Consider the following 22098-nt stretch of genomic DNA (forward strand, 5'->3'; position numbering starts at 1 on the left):
TAATCCTCACAAAATATCTATGAGGTAGGTATTATTACCTCCATTTTTTACATGAAGAAAACAAACTGGCAAACTTGAAGATTATGGAACCTGAAGTTAACCTGCCAGGATTTTTTTTTAATTCAGAAAAACCTCAAAAAGTGAACTATGGGAAACAACCCAGTTCCTGCGAAGATGACCGCTTCAGGGTCTTCAGGTCCTCAGCATCCCTTCGCAGCTCTTCCAAGTGAGAATTTATGGGATTTTGGCCCCACCTGTGGAAATCAGATACACTCCAGAGCTAGATGCTGTACACCTAGCAAGTGAGGGCTTCATACTATTAGAACAAGCTGCCACAATCATCTGTGCAGTCTGCCCAGCTCTAAGGGACATGTTTTTCGAGGTACCATTTGCCACCTCCAAGTCTGATGCTCCAACTCCATGGCTAGCAAGCACATATGGGAAACCAGAATCTCTGATACCACACACAGGTTACTGATGAACAACTACAACACGACTCGTTTTGTGTCATACAGTGTTCAACATTCTCGTTGCAATATTCAGGGATTCTGGTGACGACAGACATTTGCTCTGCCAAAGCCCGTTCAGTGCTTTCAGAGCAGCCAGTAGCACTGCTGTGGTGCACATGCTGTATCCACCTTGAGAAGTCTCAACATGCTACATCTGTTGTGGCACAGTCATGTGTCACAAAGTGTTAGCTGGAATTCTATGTAGCTCATAGGCTGGGCTGCACAAATGATGGTTCAAGTGCATATAATCTCAAACGAGGTTCAAATGACCACCCTTAACACAGCTGACACATTTCTTTAGAGAATTTAATTCCATGCTGATGTTATACCTTGGAGTGATTGATGAGATCCCCAAGTTCCGTGAAGCATACAACCAACTCAAAGTGAAAACGGGGAGCTGGTTCCCCTATTCTAAGGCAATCTGCCACACAGAAGCACTTCTTGTTGCACCAATAGCATTCGGAAGCTTGCCCCTGCAGCCCTGCATTGCTCATGGGAAACAATCCCCACAATGAGGAACTACCGAGCTGGCAAACCCACAACTGGGGGTATGCCTGACAGCAAGCTCAGTGAGGGCGTTTAGGGAAAAGCTCCCGAAGTCAGGAGGAGCATTCTTCACTCCGGAACAGCGTCACATCCTTGAGTTGTTTGGGGTTATAGGGGAGATCCTGGAACAGGTGTATAGGAAGTAAAGCAAAAGAAGAGCTGACCCGACTGTCAATGGAAGATGATTAATCATTTAAGAGAAGAAAAACAGAAAACTATGAAGCCTAATGCATCAGTGGGCCTGTTAGTGCAGAATTCTTTCTAGTTCTACGGATTTCGCAATATTCAAATCCTTGGTGGCCTTTGCCAGTGCCAGCTCAGCGGGTGGTGAGGCTGGAGGATAGATGGCAGAGGTCTGAAGAAAGGTGAAGTGTAGACAGGGGTGGAGACGACGTGACGTTTAGAAAAGACGAATACGGGAAAGACTGGTTTGGAAACTGATTTAAAGGGAATAAAGGGTTTGGAGGGATCTTATATTTTTGAAGACTGGAAAAACACATATGGGTTCTCTCAGCCACGAAAATTCCCGGGGCACTTAGAATGGATTGAAAACTTTCGCCTGCTCTACCCACCACTTCCCCGGCTGGGCTCCTGCGGCCCCGGGAGAAGTTGGGGCGGGGTTTTTCCTGCCGCAGTCACCGGAAGTGACGCATCCTCTCGCGAGAAGAGAGACCCGCGAGCCTCGGCAGCCCGGAACCGGCCTCGGAACAGTGGCGGGACCTGAGGCCGCTAGCCCTCCCGCCCCATGGAGCGGCCCCCGGGGCTGCGGCCGGGCGCGGGCGGGCCCTGGGAGATGCGGGAGCGGCTGGGCACCGGCGGCTTCGGGAATGTTTGCCTGTACCAACATCGGGTGAGGCGGGGCGCGCGAGGGAGCGGCGGTGGGTGTTTGTCAGGGCGCCTGTGGAACACAGTGACTGTCAGTATGTGAGAGATTGATGGTGAGACCTTGGGCAGTATTGTGGGCCAGTGAGCGTGTGTGTGTGTGTGTGTGTGTGTGTATAAGAGAGAGAGAGCGCACAAGTTGTGTTTGTGAACCTGGTGTCTGAGTCCGAGGTTGTACCTGAGGTCCTGGTCAGTGTGTATGAGGTAGAGCTATTATGGGGAACTTTTGTTATGATTGTCAAGATGTGACAAAGTGTTTACTGAGCGTGACGGTTCGTATGTGTCTCTCTGAATGCAGAGTCAGGGTGTGTAAGGCAGACGCACATCAGAGTGTGTGTTATGAGCATAAGTGGGGGAGAAGATGGGCCTGCCTGTTGGAATGTGTGTTCATGTGTGTACTTGGAGGTCTGTGATGTCTGTAGTGCCTGGAGTAGGTAAGGACGGTGTCATGGTGGGTCCACAGTTAAGCTTTTGGACGCATTGGGTAGGCTTCGGAATTGGGGACGCGTTCTAGGTAAGGAACAATACGAGGATCAGCTGGTAAAAATGATCATGGCTTCACAAGGGAAGGAGATAGATTGAGGGTGAGGTGCTCTAGCAGGTGGAAGACAGCCAACATCAGACTTGGGAATTGTGCTTTGATTTAAGTGAAAATGTTTAACCATTGTAGCAGCAGCTAACAATCATGTTTGAGCCAGTCTTTTGATACACCAGTAAAAGTTACGAGCCCTTTCCCCAGACAGATGCACAGATGTACACCCACACAACGTTATGCATTGCCGTTTGAGGGGGTCCATTCTCTTTTGAAGGATATTCACAGACCTATTAGGTTTATAGACCCTGGAATAATAATCCCTGCAGTATAGCTTTTGTTTTGTCATGTATGAAATGTTTATAATAATGTATATACATCATGGGTCTGTTTGAGAGTTAAATAAGGTAATGATGTGTCTGAAGCTAAATAGAGTACCTGGCCCATGGTAAGCCCTCAGATGTTAGCTCCTGCTGCTGCTGTGTTGTTGCTATTGTCATCATCTTCATCATCATTAATTGACATTAAAAAAAGGAAATGTCAAGATAAAAGTGGTGTTCTCAAAGATATTTTGTAAAAGATAAATCTGTGTGGAAAAACAGATGGGACAAGATGAACAGTTAAGGTATTACTAAAATGCTTGCATGGGCCTATGAATTAAGAAGTGGATTGAAGAGGAGAAAGCATGATTTGCTGTCCTAAGAAATATGGGTGTGAGTAGAGAGCCCACCATATAGGGTGGGAGGTAAGGTAGATGGGAATCTACCTGGGAGGAATAAGCTTGTTTGTGTGGCAGTTGCAATGGCAAATGTCACTGATATAACTGAGGACATTTTGTGAAGCAGGTTTCTAGATAGAGCATAGCAGGGAGTCTCGGAGACAGGGAGAAAGGAAGGTGAAGGACTAAGGCATTAAGTACTTTGAGAGCCAGACAAGTAGTAAATTTAATAATTTTCACCATCAGACATAAGGCATTCAAAGAGTAAAGAGAGGGAGCCAAATACTTCCAGAAGAATATTGACTGTGGTCTTGTTATCTAAACCTGCCCCTCAGTCTGGTCATAAGCAAAAAACATATGCGTGCTAGCATGCTAATGTGACTGCTTTGCTTGGTCCCTGGCTGGGGATGGATGAATACATCAATTTTTTTAAAAAATTGTGGTAAAGTATATATAACATAAAATTTACCATTTTAACCATTTTTAAGTGTACGGTTCTGTAGCATTGTACGTTTACATTGTTGTGCAACAGTCATCACCATCCATTTCCAGAACTTTTTCATCTTCCCAAGTTGAAACTTTGTACCCTTTAAACAATAATAACACCCCCCTCTGCCCCCATTTCCTCCTCCCCCCAACCTCTGGCAACCACCATTCTACTTTCTGTCTCTGTGGAATTCATCACTTTTTAAATGGAAGAGATTTGGGTTCCTCTAGAATCTTAGAAATCTCTCAGGAACTTTCCAGATGTCCACAGTGGCCCTTCCCCAGAACTGGGACGTTTGACAACTGAGCCTGTAGTGAGAAGAGAAGAAATACTCTGTCATAAGACTTGGAAACAGCATCATTACTTTTTCACTTACAGCTTTGAGTTTACAGCTTTCAAGATCCTTGTGTTTTGGTGGAAGCCACATCTCATTATTTCACCTATGCTTCTTAAATCACAACGAGAAAGGGAAAAAGATGTGAGATGGTTTATTTAGCTGATTACTGTGCTGGATGCTGATGGTACCAGAATCAACAAAAACAATATTTTCTGCCCTCAAGGAAATTTCAAGCCTAGTGGGAGAAGTAGACACTTTAAGTACAATTTAGTACCCTATATAATGAAGGTATTTGTAAAGTGATGTGGAAGCATGGCAAAATAACCAAAGAGCTCTTCCTAGGGAATAGGGTGGCACATCTCAAAACGTGTTTGGAAAAACTAACCTTGTGAAATGCTTTGAAAAAAGGACACAGTGATCAATACATTGTATAAATGCATATAATATTTCTTCATTTGGAGAGTCATAACCCACATTAACGTATTAAAAGCTCTGTGAAGTCCTATAGTAATGAAACTAATTTAACTTAGTATTTTCCAATTTTTTTTATTGTGGTTAAATATACATAACATTTGCCATTTTAACCATTTTTAGGTGTACAGTTCTGTGGCATTAAATACATTCACATTTTGTGCAGCCATCACCACCATCCATCTCCCGAATATTACCTTCCTTTTTTTTTTTTTTTAACACAGAACTCTTCTTTTTTTTTGTTTTGCTGGACATCCATAAACTTTCCACAGAACATTCTTTGTGAAAGGGTAGAGTGAAGAAGGCCTTCACAGAGTAGGTGAAATATAAACTGAGAAGTTGAAGGATCCTATAGGATGGGATCTTTTCAAAATAGATAGCTTCCTGCCTTATTCATATATGATAATTTAGGACTTAATGTTGTTCATGGTTAGATTGACTCCCTGGTAGTAAAAGCTTACATGGGACCTAGCAACAACCAGGTACCTACACAAAACAAAAGAAAGGTTGAAGGGAGGGAGGACAGTGGTTAGGTTGGATTGTAGTCTGTCCTAGTTCCTTACTCTCTCTCTATACATCAACTGTCTTATCTCTAGCTATCCCCCATTTCAGACCATCCCATACAAGCTGTCTTGCTTCCTGTTCCTGGGCTGCATTATTACTGTTACCAGAATGTGATGAGGTCTGGCTGCTTCCTGTAATGTGCATCAGGTTGGCTTTGATTTCAGTTAGAATTGGCTAAATTACTAGTCATAGAGGCAAGAGCTGTTAGGTTCATTTTATAGATATGGAAATATACAATCATTATTAAGATTTTTTTAATGTCATTTGAAATGCAAAGATTAGGAACTAATTTTGGAGTTTTTTTATTAGGTTTGGTCATATTTTTTGTTTTTAATAAATTTATTTATTTTTATTTATTTTTATCTTTGGCTGTGTTGGGTCTTTGTTGCTGCGTGCTGGCTTTCTCTAGTTGCAGCAAGCGGGGGCTCCTCTTCCTTGCGGTGCGTGGGCTTCTCATTCTCTTGTTGCAGAGCACCGGCTCTAGGCGCGCAGGCTTCAGTAGTTGTGGCGCACGGGCTTAGTTGCTCCGCGGCATGTGGGATCTTCCTGGACCAGGGCTCGAACCCGTGTCCCCTGCCTTGGCAGGCGGGCTCTTAACCACTGCGCCACCAGGGAAGCCCTAGGTTTGGTCATATTAAAACTATTTCTTGCTGTTGAGCCTGAGAGCCCTGAGTTATTCTCCTCATTCTAGTTATGCTGGAGCCTGGGGCCCTTGTTAGCTGTCTTGACTAAATTCAAAAAGGAGTTTACTGGGGAGACAGGGCCTTTGTATTCTAGCAGTATATATGAGACAGTGTTCTGAAGAGATCTGTTATAGGATCAGCCTCAGTGACTTTTTGCTTGTGTGCTTTGGTGTGTTTGAAGGTCAGTTTTAAAGCATTAGTTTAATAGTCTCACGGTTTACCTGGCAAAAGCATTGGCTCGAGAGAACTGTGGATAACTATGTTTAATTAGTAAAGCTAAAGAGTTTTGTTTCCCCAGGTTGGCATTTCTTTCTTAGCAAGTAAATCTGCACAAGAACCTAATTTATAATTTTCTGTTGATTTTCTATTTTGGCAGGAACTTGATCTCAAAATAGCAATTAAGTCCTGTCGCCTGGAGCTAAGCACCAAAAACAGAGAACGGTGGTGCCATGAAATCCAGATCATGAAGAAGTAAGTGTACTTGATGACTTAAGTTTCCCCAGTTTTGCAGCCCATCCAGATGTCATCATAGGGAGGGAGGCTAGGAACCCATTCTTCTTAGGATCTTCTGGTGAACATGTTTTTCTCTTTCTCATTAAATATATGTGTTCTATTTCAAGTAATAACATCACATCATGCTTAAGTCGGTTTAGTTTAAAAAGTCAGCTAGGTATTATCAGACTCAGCTTTCTGAGAGCAGAATCTGTTTCTTCTAGATCTTGGACAGTGCTCATCTATTACACGTTATAGTTAAATAACAATCACTACTCTGATTTCTTTACTCTCACCTACTTTGTTAAACAGTGTATCTATTGCTTTGTAAAAAATTATCTTCAAAGTTAGTGGCTTAAAACAGCAAACTTGGTATCTCACAGTTTCTGTGGTTTAGGAATTTGGGAATCACTTAGGTGGGTGGTTTTGACTCAGGAGATCCCTTCTGAAACATCTCAAAATGTTGACTGGAGCTGCAGTCTTCCAGAGGCTTGAGTGGGGCTGGAATATCCACTTCCAGGCTTATTTAGTGGCTGTTCGTTAGAGGCATCAGTTCCTCACCATATGGGCCTGTCCATAGGGAAGTTTGAATGTCTTCATGACATGTCAGCTAGCTTTCCCCAAAGTTAGTGATCTGAGAGAGAGAGCAAGTTGAAAGCTGACATATCTTTATGATCTTTCCTCAGAAGTAACACTCCATCCTTTACAAATAATTTTTTTTATAAATGTACTTATTTTATTTTATTATTTATTTTTGGCCGCATTGGGTCTTTCTTGCTGTGCGTGGGCTCTCTCTAGTTGCGGCGAGCAGGGGCTACCCTTCATTGCGGTGCGCAGGCTTCTCATTGAAGTGGCTTCTCTTGTTGCGGAGCGCGGGCTCTAGGCGCGCGGGCTTCAGCAGTTGTGGCACGTGGGCTCAGCAGTTGTGGCTCGCAGGCTCTAGAGTGGAGCCTCAGTAGTTGTGGCGCACGGTCTTAGTTGCTCTGCGGAATGTAGCATCTTCCCAGATCAGGGATCAAACCTGTGTCCCTTGCATTGGCAGGCGGATTCTTAACCACTGCGCCACCAGGGAAGTCCTACAAATAATTTCTATTTGTTAGAAATTAGTCACTAAATACAGCCTCTACTCAAGGGAAAGAGAATTAAGCTTTTGAAGGGAGAAGTGGACATATTTTAAAACCTCCACTGGTAGTGTGCTAATATGTGCTTGCAAATAATTCTTCTAGTTGTCACAACAACCCTGAGTTTAGGCATTATCTCTATGTTATAAAGCAGGAAGTTGAAGCTTATAGAGTCATACAACTGGTAGGTAATAAGAGTCTGGATTTGAAATAAGTACTTTCTGACTAAAGTGTTCTTGATGCACTATAATGGTTCTCAAACTTGGCTGTGTGGCAGAATCACTAGGAAAGCTTGTTAACAATATAAATCCTCAGGCCCTACACATGGAAATACTGTTTCTTTAGGTCCGTAGGCCCTGGGAATCTATTCCAGTTTTGAGATCCACTGCATGATGATGATGATGATGATGGGATGATATATTGCTAAGGTTAAAAAAAGATGTTAGGAAATAATATATAATGTGATTCGATATTTATTGAAAAAAATGTATTTGTGCACAAATTAAAAACTGGGAGGAACTATGCCAAAATTTTAATAGTGATCACAGCTGGGTGACGCTGTAAGTGATTATGGGAGAGGTAGTATGATATAGGCTTTGGAGCCAGACTGCCAGACTTGAATCCTTACTTGACCACTTACTCGCTGTGTGATCTTATGTTACTTGACCAATTTGTGCTTCAGTTTTCTCCTGTGTGATGAAACTCTTAATAAATCTACCTATAGTAGGATTATTGTGATAAGTAAATGAGTTAATGTATGTAAGGTGCTTACTACTTGGCATATAAAAATGTAATAGTAGTAATTGTGATAGTATTTTTATCTAGATTTTCTTTTTAACAAGTATTAATTTTTAATTATACAAATGAGAGATTAGAATATTATAAATAATGTCAGCCTTTCTTCCCCTCACTGCCCCCCAATTAACTACCATTTCAAACTCAGTCCCTTTTCATTGGAAACAAATTTTTTATTATAATGTTTTCCCCTTGTTAGGTTGAACCACGCCAATGTTGTAAAAGCCTGTGATGTTCCTGAGGAATTGAATTTTTTGATTAATGATGTGCCTCTTCTAGCAATGGAATATTGTTCTGGAGGAGATCTCCGGAAGGTAGTGTGGATGTTTTGAGATGATGAGATAGTAAATCATGAACTTTAGCAGTGTTCGAATCCCACTCAATACAGTGGAGTAAGAGTCAGGAGTGTATGGCCTGTTATCTGCTTTTGTGGCTGCTTTCTTACTATAGTAGCAGAGTTGAGTAATTGTGACAGATTATATGGCCTGCAAAGCCTAAAGTACTTACTTTCTGGCCCTTTGGCAGGGAATGTTTGCTGACCTCTGATTTAGAACATGCATTTTTTGTTATTGGTGGTGGGGTTTTCAGGATGGGACTGTATTGATGGTTTTAGTCCACAGTATCAATGTTTAAAGTGTTTATTAATAAGTTGTTTTCTCTGTTGCAAATCTTTCTTTCTGATCTCATTTTAAACCTACCATATGGCTATCTTTACATATTTATCTGTGAGATTTTTCAACTTTTTCGATGTCAAAAACTTTCTCCCTTTATTTTTACTTGTATAAACCTTGTCATGAAATTTACATGTCCTCAGTATGGATTTGGTAATTTTCCTCCTTATATTTTCTTAATCATGACTTATTTTCTTATTTGAATATTCTCTCAGAGTATAATGATTAATGATTAATGTATCGGTATTACTACCCAGCGATATTGGCAATATACATTTTTAGACTTTTTTTTTCTTTAGCTACTCAACAAACCAGAAAATTGCTGTGGACTTAAAGAAAGCCAGATACTTTCTTTACTGAGTGATATAGGTATGTAATCAATATGAAAATGCCATCATAATTTAATGCCCCTTTGGTCTATAAAAGATTCTATATAGTACTTGGGAATTAGGAGAATTGTTCATGTACTATACAAAGCATAGGTTTTTAACTATAAGAAACTTTATCTATAAGAAATTTTTTATCTGTAAGAAATTATTAGAAAAATTTAACTATTACCATTGATGCTAAGTTAAAATTAGGATATTTTGTTTTTTATTTTCTGTGTTTGGCTAGGTGTCCATTTGACTAATAGATGTTCCAATTGCCAGGAAAAAAAATGGTGTGAAATGACCTTATTGAGTTGTACTCCTGCTCCCTCCCTGATTAGCATAGTAACTTTATTTACCAGTGGCATTGCATCTCATGGGCCCAGGTTCTTTTAGGGTGAAGTCTCTTTTTAATCATAATTACTCCTGCAAAATTCCTAAAATAACCAGGACATAGGCCCTTGGAGGAAGTTCAAAAGCCCAGACTATGTTTCTCTGTATATTTTGATTTTGCTTCTTTTCTTAGGTCATGGAGGCAAAAGTCTAGTTGAAGAGGGTGATCTAGGTCAGAAGGAAAGGCTCCAATGATAAATACAGGAATTTTCTCAATTGCTTGTTCCATTTCTTTTTAATATTAATTTTCATAAGTTAAATGAGTACATGTTACAATTCTGCAGTATTTGTTACTGGGTTTTCTGTGGAGAAAATCTGAGCTTCTATTAAATCATTAATCATGTAGTTATGATGGTCCATATAAATTCGAGCCTCAGAGCAGATCTGTACAAAATGTGAGATGAATTTTTTTTAATTCAGTGTTGTTCATTACCTCAAAATACATTTTAAACTTTATTTAGGATCTGGGATACGATATTTGCATGAAAACAAAATTATACATCGTGATCTAAAACCTGAAAACATAGTTCTTCAGGATGTTGGTGGAAAGGTAGGTAAAACCTGAAGAAATGTTCATGCCAATCGAATAGAGTCTCCATGATGTAGTTTAGTCTTTGAGGTTTGGTGCCCTCCATAGCATTCTATACTTCATCCCAGCCCTCACTACACTGAAGTGTGGTTTTGTGTTTAGTTGTTTGTCTCCTCTGCTAATACAGTTAGCTCCATTAGAGAAGGAACTACACCTGTCTTGTTCATTTCTTTTTTCCAGCACAGTATCTAACAGAGGTAGTAGGCAGTGAGTAAGTAATTTTGTTAATCCTTACAAAGCACATCCAAAAAACACACACATCCTCGGTCTGCTTTAAGAAAAAAATATGTTTAAAGTATGTTTCTTATTTAAGAAAAACAAAACAAAACAAAACAAAACTCTTTCTCCTCCCCAAAAGTCCTAAGTTCTATATTTAATTAAAATTCAAAACCTTGATTTCTCAGATTCCCAAAAGAGTCATCTTGAGAAGAACCAGAAATTGTGAATTGATTCCTGGAACATATATTTTTGTCAAAGTAATTTGAGCAGTTTTCTTGCTTCTGGTGCCCAAATTCCATTCCAATAAAGACATAAAGCCAAGAATCTAAACCTTGAATTGGATTGTGTGGCCTTAGGTAGTGAAGGTAATGATCCGTTGGAGATGATGAAACCTTGATGATGCATCTTCTCTTAGAAGCCCTTTGTGTATGCTTTGCACCAACTATTTGGGGGTTTTTTGTATCCTGAGACTTCAGGATATTCTTGAAGTTAGATAGGTGTTTACTCACATTGATCCACTCTAAAATGGTATGATGCTTCTTACAAGTTTGGAAGTTGCCTTTGCCTTCCAGTTTTAATGGATCAAGCTTATTCTGAATATACCAAAATAAAAATTAATAGCCAGTCTATATTTAGTTTTTACCATATGTCAGACACTGTTAAATTATTTTCACTATTTCATTGACTCCTAATAGCAATTCTGTGAAGTAGGGATTGTTAGTAATACCATTACATAGGAAACTGAGAGAAGTTAAGTAACTTGATCAAGATCACATTGCTATTTAAATGATGGAGCTCAGGCCTGAAACATGTTTGTGTTATTTCAGAGCCCATGCTCTTCACCACCACCCTCTCCAGAGCCTTATAAGGACATCATTGCCTTTCCTTTTCAAATTTCTGAACCATTTAATACTTACTATTTTGCAGATTATGCATAAAATAATTGATTTAGGATATGCCAAAGATGTTGATCAAGGAAGTCTATGTACATCTTTTGTGGGAACATTGCAGTATCTGGTAAGACATGTATTGTTTCTTTGAATTTAAGTGTACAGGATTCTCATTCTTATTTCTGAAGGTCGTGAATATAATAGTTCAAAACTCATGTAGCTTTTCTCTTACAGTGTTGATGTTTAAAGCATTTTTTCTTTTTAAGGCCCCAGAGCTCTTTGAGAATAAGCCTTACACAGCCACTGTTGATTATTGGAGCTTTGGGACCATGGTGTTTGAGTGTATTGCTGGGTATAGGCCTTTTTTGCATCATCTGCAGCCGTTTACCTGGTAAGAAATGGAAGAGAACTTTGGTATGATTAATGGGAATGGGAATTTTCAGTTGCCCGCTTCCCCCCGCAACCTTTCTTTAAATGGTATAATTGCTTTTTAACACATAATTGAATAAAATTAAAAGGCAAAAATTCTTAGTGTCTGTGAGAATCAGGTTGTCAACTGAGGTAGCTTTTGTTTTTATAGGCATGAGAAGATTAAGAAGAAGGATCCAAAGTGTATATTTGCATGCGAAGAGATGACAGGAGAAGTTCGGTTTAGTAGCCATTTACCTCAACCAAATAGCCTTTGTAGGTATGTATATTTTAGTTGAGGAAGTTTGCTTCAGTTTCTTCAGGGTTTTAAAAGAACAGTAGTAGAGTTGTTGTCTGTTTCAAGCAGCATTATCCAGTGGAACTTTCTGTGATGATGGAAATGTTTTATATCTGTGCTGGCCACATGAGTATCTGAATACTTGAAAGGTGGGTGGTATGACTGAAGAACTGAATTTGAAATTTATTTAATTTTAATTAACTTAAGTGTAAATGCAAATAGCCACTTGTGACTAGTGGCAACCATATGGACAGCACAGGTCTAGTGGAAACAAGAACTGCCATTCAACTGATTGGCTTAGGTGCTAAGAACACTCTTGGGATACTATGGTGAATGGATTCCTTAGGGAATGGAACTGGATTCACCTGTTGGAGTTGCTGGTAACTTGCATATGTGGGTTTGGGGTTGTTTTTTATGGAAAAAAAGGCTTGTCATGTGTCATTTCATGAATTATTTGAAAGTAAGATATAAAATGATACAAATAATGACAAAGGAAATGGACAACCTGTAAAACTACCTTTTCTTTTTTTACAAAACTAAAGGAAAATTGGAACGTAATGAGTTTTATCCTGTTGTTGTATGTTTTCTAGTTTAATAGTAGAACCTATGGAAAACTGGCTACAGTTGATGCTGAACTGGGATCCTCAGCAGAGAGGAGGACCTATTGATCTTACTTTGAAGCAGCCAAGATGTTTTGTATTAATGGATCACATTCTGAATTTGAAGGTTAGTTTGAGTGGGGTCTACTTCATAAGACTTGCATTGAAGTTAACAAACTTATTTGGAAAATGGGCATAAATATATTTTAATAATCTTTTCCTGATGCTTATATGAAAAACAAGATGATATTCTTAGAGTGGATGCATTTTTATTTCTTTAGTAAGCATTCTCAGTTTTACTTCAGAATGGTCTTGTTGATTATTCCTTTGTAGCATCTTTTGGGTTTTCCCCTTTCTCATATTGGTACCATTTCACCTCATTCACTTACGTCTAATCATACTAGATTTGGTTTGGTGAGGAAGGTTCCTACCTGGCTTTCACGCCTCTATATTTCCTTTCCATCCTACAGTCCATGCAACATGAACTGCCTGTCTCATCTTCTGAAAATGCTTTTTTATTCTCCTGTCCAAGAAACTTAACAGTTTTTTCTTGCCTACCAAGTCAAGTCTAAACTGATCTGCTTGGCTTTTGGGGGCTTTCTTAATTCAGGTCCACCCCATCCAAGTGCTTGTTTCATTTCTCTTACCCTTCACTTCACTTAGGACCAGCTTGTCACTGCTCCTTATGCTATCAAGTCCATTATGCATTTTTGTGCTTTGACAGATGCTTCTGCCCAGACTGATATCTATCTCTGTGTAACTCCTCACCTACATTGGCACATATTCAACTTTCCTTTTCTCTGAATGGTCTCTACTTCACAGTTTGTCATTTAATCATTTTTACTATTATATATTCTCTAATTGTTTCTCATCTTCCACTCATGCCTCTCTATACAGATTATCTTTTCAATGCTGGGATTGCTTTTACTACTTCTATGAACAGTTGTCTACCCTACCACCACACCATCCCTATGCCGGCATTGTGTACAAAGCAGGGCATGTACCAGGTTCTCAGTAAATATCCAGTGATATGAATGAGAGGTTCTATTATGCTGTATACCCCAAAACAACTCTCATCTATGGTCTTTTCATATTTGTTGATTGCTTGTAGCAGGTAGCATTTCTAAAATTGAAATGAGAAAGAAGTAAGTCATATAACGTTTTACTCTCATGTTGATATACTTTTTTAAATAGGAACTTGAGGCCATGTTGGTGTCATTCTTGGCTAGCATTGAAAAGATATCTGGCGTCATGATTTGGTTTTCTTCTCCTGTGCCAAGGAATAAATCATCCCCTAATGTATTAGATAAGCAGGACTTGGTGACACTCTTTAGTTCTTTGTTGCCTTCAAAAAATTTCGGTTTTTATCTCAGATTTTTTTTAGCCTTTTCATGGTAATCATAGCATCACTTTTACTTGGAAGGGGTCTGTGAGCATGTGCTTGTCGTAGAGCATGGGGAAAGAGTCCTCCTATGTATTTTGTGGTCTATAGACTTTAGTTCAGTTTGCAACACCACGGTTTGCATATCTGTGAATCTGGGCAAAAAAAAAAAATATATATATATATATATATATATATATATATATATATATACACACACACACACACACACACACACACACTTATTTATAGCTCAGGTACAGTAATGTCTTCTTTAAAAGATCAATATTATTTTGAGGTTGTACAGAATAAGGTATGTGTAGGGTACTATTCATAGTAGTTCAGGGATGCTTCCTAGACATAGGACTGAACTTTGAAGGATAAGTAAGTGTTAATCCTGGGAATGGTTAGGAGGAAAGATTTACAGACAGGGGAATGTCATGTGTAACACAGAAGCATGAACTGCAAAACAGGTTGGTATTATTGCAGGGCATTTTTCTAAGGTGTTTATTACATTGTTCAAGGAGGGAATGGTATCTGTTTTATTTTCATTTAAAGAAGAAGTCAACAAAACAGTTACTGAAATATTTCTTTCCCTTAAAAAAAAGTTTAGTGAGTCTGCATATTTTTCCAACTGTTTATTATGAAAAACTTTAAGTATGTAGCAAAGTTGAAAAAGTGTACTGAACATTCTTTGCCACTAAGAGTCTCTCCTTAGCTTTCTCTTCTTCCATATTACTTTTCTTCCTTTTCTTTGGCAGTCTCTCCAGTTGTATAACTTTAACTATAAACTGAGTATGGATAACTTGGAAATTTATCTCCTTAGTTGTGACTATACAACTCTCTGCAGAGTATTTATAACTACACTTGGTGGTCCCACTTATCCAAGACATAATTCATTAAAAACTGAGCACATTTGCTCCGTTAATTACTTCTGCAGCTTCTCCTATAACCCTTACTTGCACTGTCTTGCACTGTAACCCTTCCAGTTACCTAGGTTGGAAACTTTGGCTGTCGGACTATTCCATGTCCTTCAATTTACATATCCAATTATTTTGTGAGATTTATCTTTTGAATGTTTTAACAATTCTGAACTTGCCAGGTTCTCAATTTAGAAAGCCTTCCATAGTTCCCTTTCAAAGTCCAAACTCTTAACATTGGTATTCAGAATCTATCTTTGTCTCATTTCATCCTGCACTTCCAGGCTTAGCTCCTGTTATGCCCTAAGGGGGCATCATTTTAGGTACATTTGAACTGAATAATTTATATTCTCTGATTATGCTCATCCCTTTCTACCTCTCTGCCTACCTTGTTGTTTTCTGCCTAGAAGAACCTTTCTTCTTTTAGTCTTGTTCTAATCATTCTTCCTTTTCAAAGTTTAGCTCAGATAGTGCCTCCTTTATAAAGCATCCCTCTCCTCCCACCAAGTAATCTCCTTCAGAATCGGCACAATATTTTGCATCATTACAGTACCTATTGCATTTTGCATTGTATTTTAGTTCTTTTAATGTTTCTTAATATCTTTTATTTGACTATTATCCTATGGAGGGCAAGGATCAGTAAGTTACTCAATTTGCATACCCATTACTAGCACACCACACTAAATAGTATGTACCATAGTAGGTACTTATCAAATATTTGAGTGAACAAAAAGATTAATTTAGGTTGTATTTCCTCACCCTTTCTTTTGCTCCCTTCTAGCTTGGCTTTAGTAGTGGGATGCTATGATCACCCCACCCTAGTTTGAAATATACCCTGTGTAAAAGTAAATGTCCACCTTAGGATTTTCATACTAAATTTCTGCTATTGTTCTTAGTGGCCACTGTCACAGTGTGAAATCTGCCTAGGCCAGGATGGAATGGAAGGTCTCAGCTGGTATGCTTGTACTGTAATCCATGTCAACTTGGAAGATTCCCTTCTCTTCCCCCCACCTTTTTTAAACTTAGAAGGTTATTATATATTAAAAGAAAGTTAGTGCTTTACTTCTGTAATAAACATTTCTAGCAGAGATAATTTTAATCATTTGCATACACTAGTCAATATAAGGCGTTGGGGAAACATAGGTATTAACTTTGTACGGCTTATCTAAGGACAGTAGAAGGAAAAGGATTTAAAATTACGTTGTGTTCAAAAGACTGACCTCTAACTCTGTGGCTGTCCTTGGTTACCGAGGTAGAGCCCCACCTAACTCAGTCTCACACTTACTTGGCCTGTATCAGGCTACTTTCATTGGGGCTTTAGGCAAGAAGTTCTCAGAGCTCTGGTTTCTGTCTTTGCCAAAATGGAGATTAGAAGATCTAATTAACAGGATGTTATGTGAAAGCACTTAACTTGTTGGCATCTATTAGGCAATTTATAAACATTTCCTTCCAGGTCAGTGATATATTTCTCAAAATAAGTGTTACCTTTTAATTAATTTATTTATTTTTTTGAATTTTTGTATTTTATTTATTTTTTTATACAACAGGTTCTTACTAGTTATCTATTTTATACATATTAATGTATGTATGTCAATCCCAATCTCCCAATTCATCCCACCACCACTACCCCTCCCCGCCACTTTCCCCCCTTGGTGTCCATATGTTAGTCCTCTACATCTGTGTCTCTATTTCTGCCCTGCAAACCAGTTCATCTGTACCGTTTTTCTATAAGTGTTACCTTTTTAAATTGGGGGTTTTATTTCTTGATTTTGTACATCCCTAGAACTTTGAAACTTTTTTCCTTGGAACTAACATCAGTTGCAGTAGAAAAGTAAACTCTACTCTTCAGTTTTCAGAATGTCATTCTATAATTATAGAAGGAGATCTCACTTTGGAAAATGAATGAACCTTGTTTAATGCAGAAATAATGCCTTTTGTTTAAATTCTCTTTAGTATCTAGCACTGAATCTTTTATGTAGCAAACGATCAATAGTTATTTCTCTTTTTTCTTATTTAAACAGATAGTACACATCCTAAATATGACTTCTGCAAAGATCATTTCTTTTCTGTTACCACCTGATGAAAGTCTTCATTCACTACAGTCTCGTATTGAGCGTGAAACTGGAATAAATACTGGTTCTCAAGAGCTTCTTTCAGAGACGGGAATTTCTTTGGATCCTCGGAAACCAGCCTCCCAGTGTGTTTTGGATGGAGTTGTAAGACAATTCTAATATACCTACAGTATAAGAAATCTGTTTGCACAGAGAGATTACATGCCCTGCATTTTTTATGTATACTTGGAATCCTTTGGGGGATGGTCTGCATCTTAGAGTTCTTCTTTTAGGTCTTCTTTTTTTTTTTTTTTTTTTTTTTGCGGTACGCGGGCCTCTCACTGTTGTGGCCTCTCCCATTGTGGAGCACAGGCTCCGGACGCACAGGCTCAGCGGCCATGGCTCACGGGCCCAGCCACTCCGCGGCATGTGGGATCTTCCCGGACCGGGGCACAAACCCGTGTCCCCTGCATCGGCAGGCGGACTCGCAACCACTGCGCCACCAGGGGAGCCCTAGGTCTTCTTTTATCCTTAGTTTTATTTAGTGATTGTTTTTCACTTTAGTCCATACTACAGTTATTTATTTATGTTTCCTAAACAAAAGTTTAGACCTTAAATCTGTGAGATGTATGCTAATGAAATTGACTTCACCACTGGCATTTCAAAGTAGGAAATCTGGTGCTTAGGTACTCAGAGAACCTAGGATTTTCAAGGATCTTTTTTCTTAATTGTTTGTTTCTCTTTCAGAGGGGCTGTGATAGCTATATGGTTTATTTGTTTGATAAAAGTAAGACTGTGTATGAAGGACCATTTGCTTCCAGAAGTTTATCTGACTGTGTAAATTATATTGGTAAGTATAGTTCATTTACTGACTGAGCTTTAAATCTGAAATAATATAATTTTGACTCAAAATGACTAGTAGAAATGGTCCTTTGGTGTTTCTGTTCTGTGTCTCATACTTCAGGTTTCTATATGTGGTGAAAGATGGGTTTGTATGGTTTGAAAGGTGAAGAGGTAAATTTTAAATCACCGCCAGATCCCTCATTTGGGAGAAGACTTACTTTCCTGTGGATGGTGTTCTCACATACAAAACAATAAATCTTCACTATTAATTAAGCCCACTTTTTAGTTTCTCCTTCATTATTTAAGCATGTTCAAATACTTCATTTTATCCTATGAATACTGCTTAACATTCAAATGATTTCATTTATCCTGAGAGAATTATTATTTTCTTTTGAGGAAGTTAAGTGGTCAACTTCTGTCTACCCAAAACTAAAAACAAGCACAAAATTATAAAATCAAGAACAAAATTGGGCATAAGGGCTGAAATTATATAATCTTTGCTTTTCATTCATTTTTTTTTGAAAGCAGTTCTAGATTTATAGAAAAATTGAGCAGATAGTATAGAGTTCTTATGTTACTCCCCTCTCCCACACATATAGCTTCCCCTATTGTTAACAACTTAAACATTAGTATGATACTTTCGTTACAATTAATGAACCAATATATTATTATTAACTGAAGTTCATACTTTATTCAGATTTCTTTTAGTTTTTAATCTGATGTCCCTTTTCTGTTCCAGAATCCCATCCAGGATACCACATTACATTTAGTTGTCATGTCTCCTTAGGCTCTTCTTGGTTGTGATAATTTCTCAGATTTTCCTTGTTTTTGATGACCTTGAAAGTACTGGTCAAATATTTTGTAGGATGCCCCACTGTTGCAATTTATCTGATATTTCTTCTCATGATTAGACTAGGAAAATGGATTTTTGAGAGAAAGATCACAGAATTCAAGTGCTGTTTTCATCACATTATGTAAAGGGTACATATTGTCAACATGATTAATGACTGTTAGTATTGGCCTTGCTTACATGGCTGAAGTAGTGTTTGTCAGCTTTCTCCACTGTAAAGTTTAGTCTTTCCCCCCCATTCCATACTGTACTCTGTGGAAGGAAATCACTATGCAAGAACCCACACTTAAGGAGTGGAAGTTATGCTCCCCCTCCTTTAGGGTAGAGTATCTACATAATTTGTTTGGAATTCTTTTGCACACAAGATTTATCTCTTCTTTCCCATTTATTAATTTATTCAATTATTTATTATATCAATTTGAATTCATGGATATTTACTTTATATTATGGATTATAATCCAATACTAGTTTATTTATTTTGTTGTTCAAATTGTTGGAGCTTACATTAGGAGCTCTTTCAGTTGGCTTCCTGTGCCCCTTTTACTTGCCCCATCAATAAGGGTGTTTCTGTTTTTGTTTTTTTAAGCACTTCCTTACTTTCTGGCACCACATGGTATTCCAGGACCATCTTTTAAAATTCCTGCCCTAGTCCTAGAATTGGCCATTTCTCCAAGGAGCCCTGGTTCCTTTCATTTTAATTGAGAATAATATTAGAAACCAAAATCTGGATACTTGGGGTATCATTTCTAGGCCCTTTCAGACTTCTTTTTTTTTTTTCGGTACACAGGCCTCTCACTGTTGTGGCCTCTCCCGTTGCGGGGCACAGGCTCCAGACGCGCAGGCTCAGCGGCCATGGCTCATGGGCCCAGCCGCTCCGTGGCATGTCTTCCTGGACCGGGGCACGAACCCGCGTCCCCTGCATCAGCAGGCGGACTCTCAACCACTGAGCCACCAGGGAAGCCCCAGACTTTATTTTTGACAGTATGTGATTTTTTTTCAGGCTCTCTTCACCCAGACTCTTTTTTAAAAGGTGTGGGTTTTGTTTGGTTTGGTTTGGTCTCTTTTAGGAAGCCTCAGGAGTAAGTGTGGGTATATAAAAACAGAAGAAAAGTTATTTGAGGCTATTAATCATTATTAGGGGAGGCAAAGATTTTTCCAGTTACACAGCTTTAGTTTTTTGAAGTCTGTTTCAGATAATGTGTTTTCTCAATATGAAATCCAGTGTAGTGACCTTTCTCTGAAGATTTTCATTGGAAAAGAATAACAGAGAATATAATTGCCACCTTAAATATGAGATGAATCTCTCTTCAATCTTGGAGAATTTTATAATGTTAAAATGGAATTTCATTGAACTTAATATATACCTGCCATGGTTTTAGAAAGAAGCATTCCCTTTACCAAAGAAAAGACAAGAGATAATCATAAATAGATAATTTCATAAGTCTTACATTGAGGAATGCATTTCTTATTAAGCTGCTATTTACCCTGTAATCATATACTGTAAAAAAAATAAAGTTTTCCTGAAGCTGGGTTGGTAGTCCAGGAGATGAAATTTGTTATTCAGAAGCAGAAAAGACTGTGGCAGATTGTGGAGGACGTGGGACTTGATTTAGATCTTCAGAGAAATAAAGAATTTGAATTAGTGGAGAGAAAAAAAGAGTATTCCAGGTTGGAGAGAAGCAAGGAAAAAAAAGACAGGAATAATTGTAAGCTTTGCGATTATGTAGTAATTACATCTTCTTCATTTTTATTTCCCCTTGTATCTGGAGGGCTCACGTTAGGTGTACAGGTGCTTGGTAAATGTACATTGACTGAATGAAACAGTAACAAGTGGTTCTTTCTAGCATCCGTTTCTAGTATCTATGGGAATGCTATTTGTATGGACAGGAAATCACAAAGAATAGTAAATGAACTCTAGAATCTTAAAAAGTAACTCCCCTCTCCTTTTCCCCAACTTCTTACACATAGTACAGGACAGCAAAATACAGCTTCCAATTATACAGCTGCGTAAAGTATGGGCCGAAGCAGTGCACTATGTGTCTGGGCTAAAAGAAGACTACAGCAGGCTCTTTCAGGGACAGAGAGCAGCAATGTAAGTGGATTCTCTTGTTTACACGCACAATGTCATGTGCATTAATGCTCAAGAATTAATTTTGCCAGTTTTCACTAGTCAATATCCCATGCAATACTATATACTGGGCCAATTTGAAATGTAATATTCTGATCAGACTTGTAGAATTCTTACTAATGGTCTGAAACCATCCAGTTACAAAAGCTTGACAGTAGTTCCTGAACAGTCCTAGTATAAGAAGATTGTTTTATCATAGAGTATCATGGGCAGGAAGTCTTTAGAGACCAGATTCTAGAGATCAGCTATTTCTCATAGAAACATAGGCTTTAGGCTTATGGCAATTTGAGTCTTTAAACTTTTGTCCAGTGTTTCTGAAATGCTTATATCTTTTTTTTTTCTTGCTCTGGTTTAGGTTAAGTCTTCTTAGATATAATGCTAACTTAACAAAAATGAAGAACACTTTAATCTCAGCATCTCAGCAACTGAAAGCTAAATTGGAGTTTTTTCACAAAAGCATTCAGCTTGACTTGGAAAGATATAGTGAGCAGATGACTTATGGGATATGTAAGTGTTGGGTAATGTATTTGAAAGAAGTGTCTAGTCTCTTAAAGCCATTTGCTATGTTGCCTTCTTCTTAGCCAGTTGTTTCACTTACATTCATACTAGAACAAAGAGAGGACATCTCAGATCATCATAAACCGTGTTTGGTTTGAATGTTAGTTTTTTATTCTTAACCTTTAGTTGAGCAACTTTATTTCCCCCCTGCCCTTCCCCCCCCCCACCTCCTGTCCCCACCACCACCACAGTTGGACTAAAATTGTTCAGCTTCAGAAAATTACAAAAATGATTTAAGAATTAGCAATTTTCAAACCTCATTTAGAAAATAGATACAAAGTCTGTATTGGGGTGACTTCTTAGCCTGGGAAGTCTTAAACTACTTATCTTTCTATAAATAATAACACAAATAATTCCAGGGTTTTTGTTTCCCCCAAACCACCTACCGTGGAGTCCCACTGTTTTTTATTGTATGCAGCCTCCAATTTTTCAGTATTTCACTCCAAGTTTATCTCCCTTCAGATGTACTAAGGAAATGTGAAAAGCAGAGTTAAAATTCAAATAATAAACCAAAAGGGTCGCCTTCAGCATTTCTATTTTCTTTCATGAAACAAATCTTTTTTTGGGAAATAAATCTGGTTTGTATACTTATCCTGAGCAAGGCATGTGTATTTCAGAATAAATGATCAGCAGTGTCTAGTTGGGTAAATAAGTTTACCCACTAAAGCAGGTTCTATGATTGCTGTTTTATTTCTGTTTGTAGATTATAGGCACTCTGAAGAATGGCAAAACATTATAATTATTTTATCAAATTATCTTTGACTTGTCAGTTGTATATCTTATACTGCTGTTTAA

General features: G+C 38.3%; 1 protein-coding gene across 1 annotated transcript in view; it reads left to right on the plus strand.

Moving 5' to 3' along the window:
• The first annotated feature begins 1739 nt into the window (after nucleotides 1–1739).
• CHUK (component of inhibitor of nuclear factor kappa B kinase complex) overlaps nucleotides 1740–22098 on the plus strand; it is a 40840-nt gene continuing 20481 nt past the window's right edge. Inside the window, exons 1-13 of the mRNA XM_060100818.1 lie at nucleotides 1740–1905; nucleotides 6106–6200; nucleotides 8337–8451; nucleotides 9108–9177; nucleotides 10031–10119; nucleotides 11305–11394; nucleotides 11534–11658; nucleotides 11848–11955; nucleotides 12564–12699; nucleotides 16895–17089; nucleotides 17672–17774; nucleotides 20586–20709; nucleotides 21101–21252. Of these exons, the coding sequence (XP_059956801.1) occupies nucleotides 1801–1905; nucleotides 6106–6200; nucleotides 8337–8451; nucleotides 9108–9177; nucleotides 10031–10119; nucleotides 11305–11394; nucleotides 11534–11658; nucleotides 11848–11955; nucleotides 12564–12699; nucleotides 16895–17089; nucleotides 17672–17774; nucleotides 20586–20709; nucleotides 21101–21252 (1507 nt within the window). The 5' untranslated portion in view covers nucleotides 1740–1800. The remainder of the gene's footprint in view (nucleotides 1906–6105; nucleotides 6201–8336; nucleotides 8452–9107; nucleotides 9178–10030; nucleotides 10120–11304; nucleotides 11395–11533; nucleotides 11659–11847; nucleotides 11956–12563; nucleotides 12700–16894; nucleotides 17090–17671; nucleotides 17775–20585; nucleotides 20710–21100; nucleotides 21253–22098) is intronic.

Source organism: Mesoplodon densirostris, chromosome 1, assembly GCF_025265405.1.
Source record: "Mesoplodon densirostris isolate mMesDen1 chromosome 1, mMesDen1 primary haplotype, whole genome shotgun sequence".
NCBI classification, from domain to species: domain Eukaryota; kingdom Metazoa; phylum Chordata; class Mammalia; order Artiodactyla; family Ziphiidae; genus Mesoplodon; species Mesoplodon densirostris.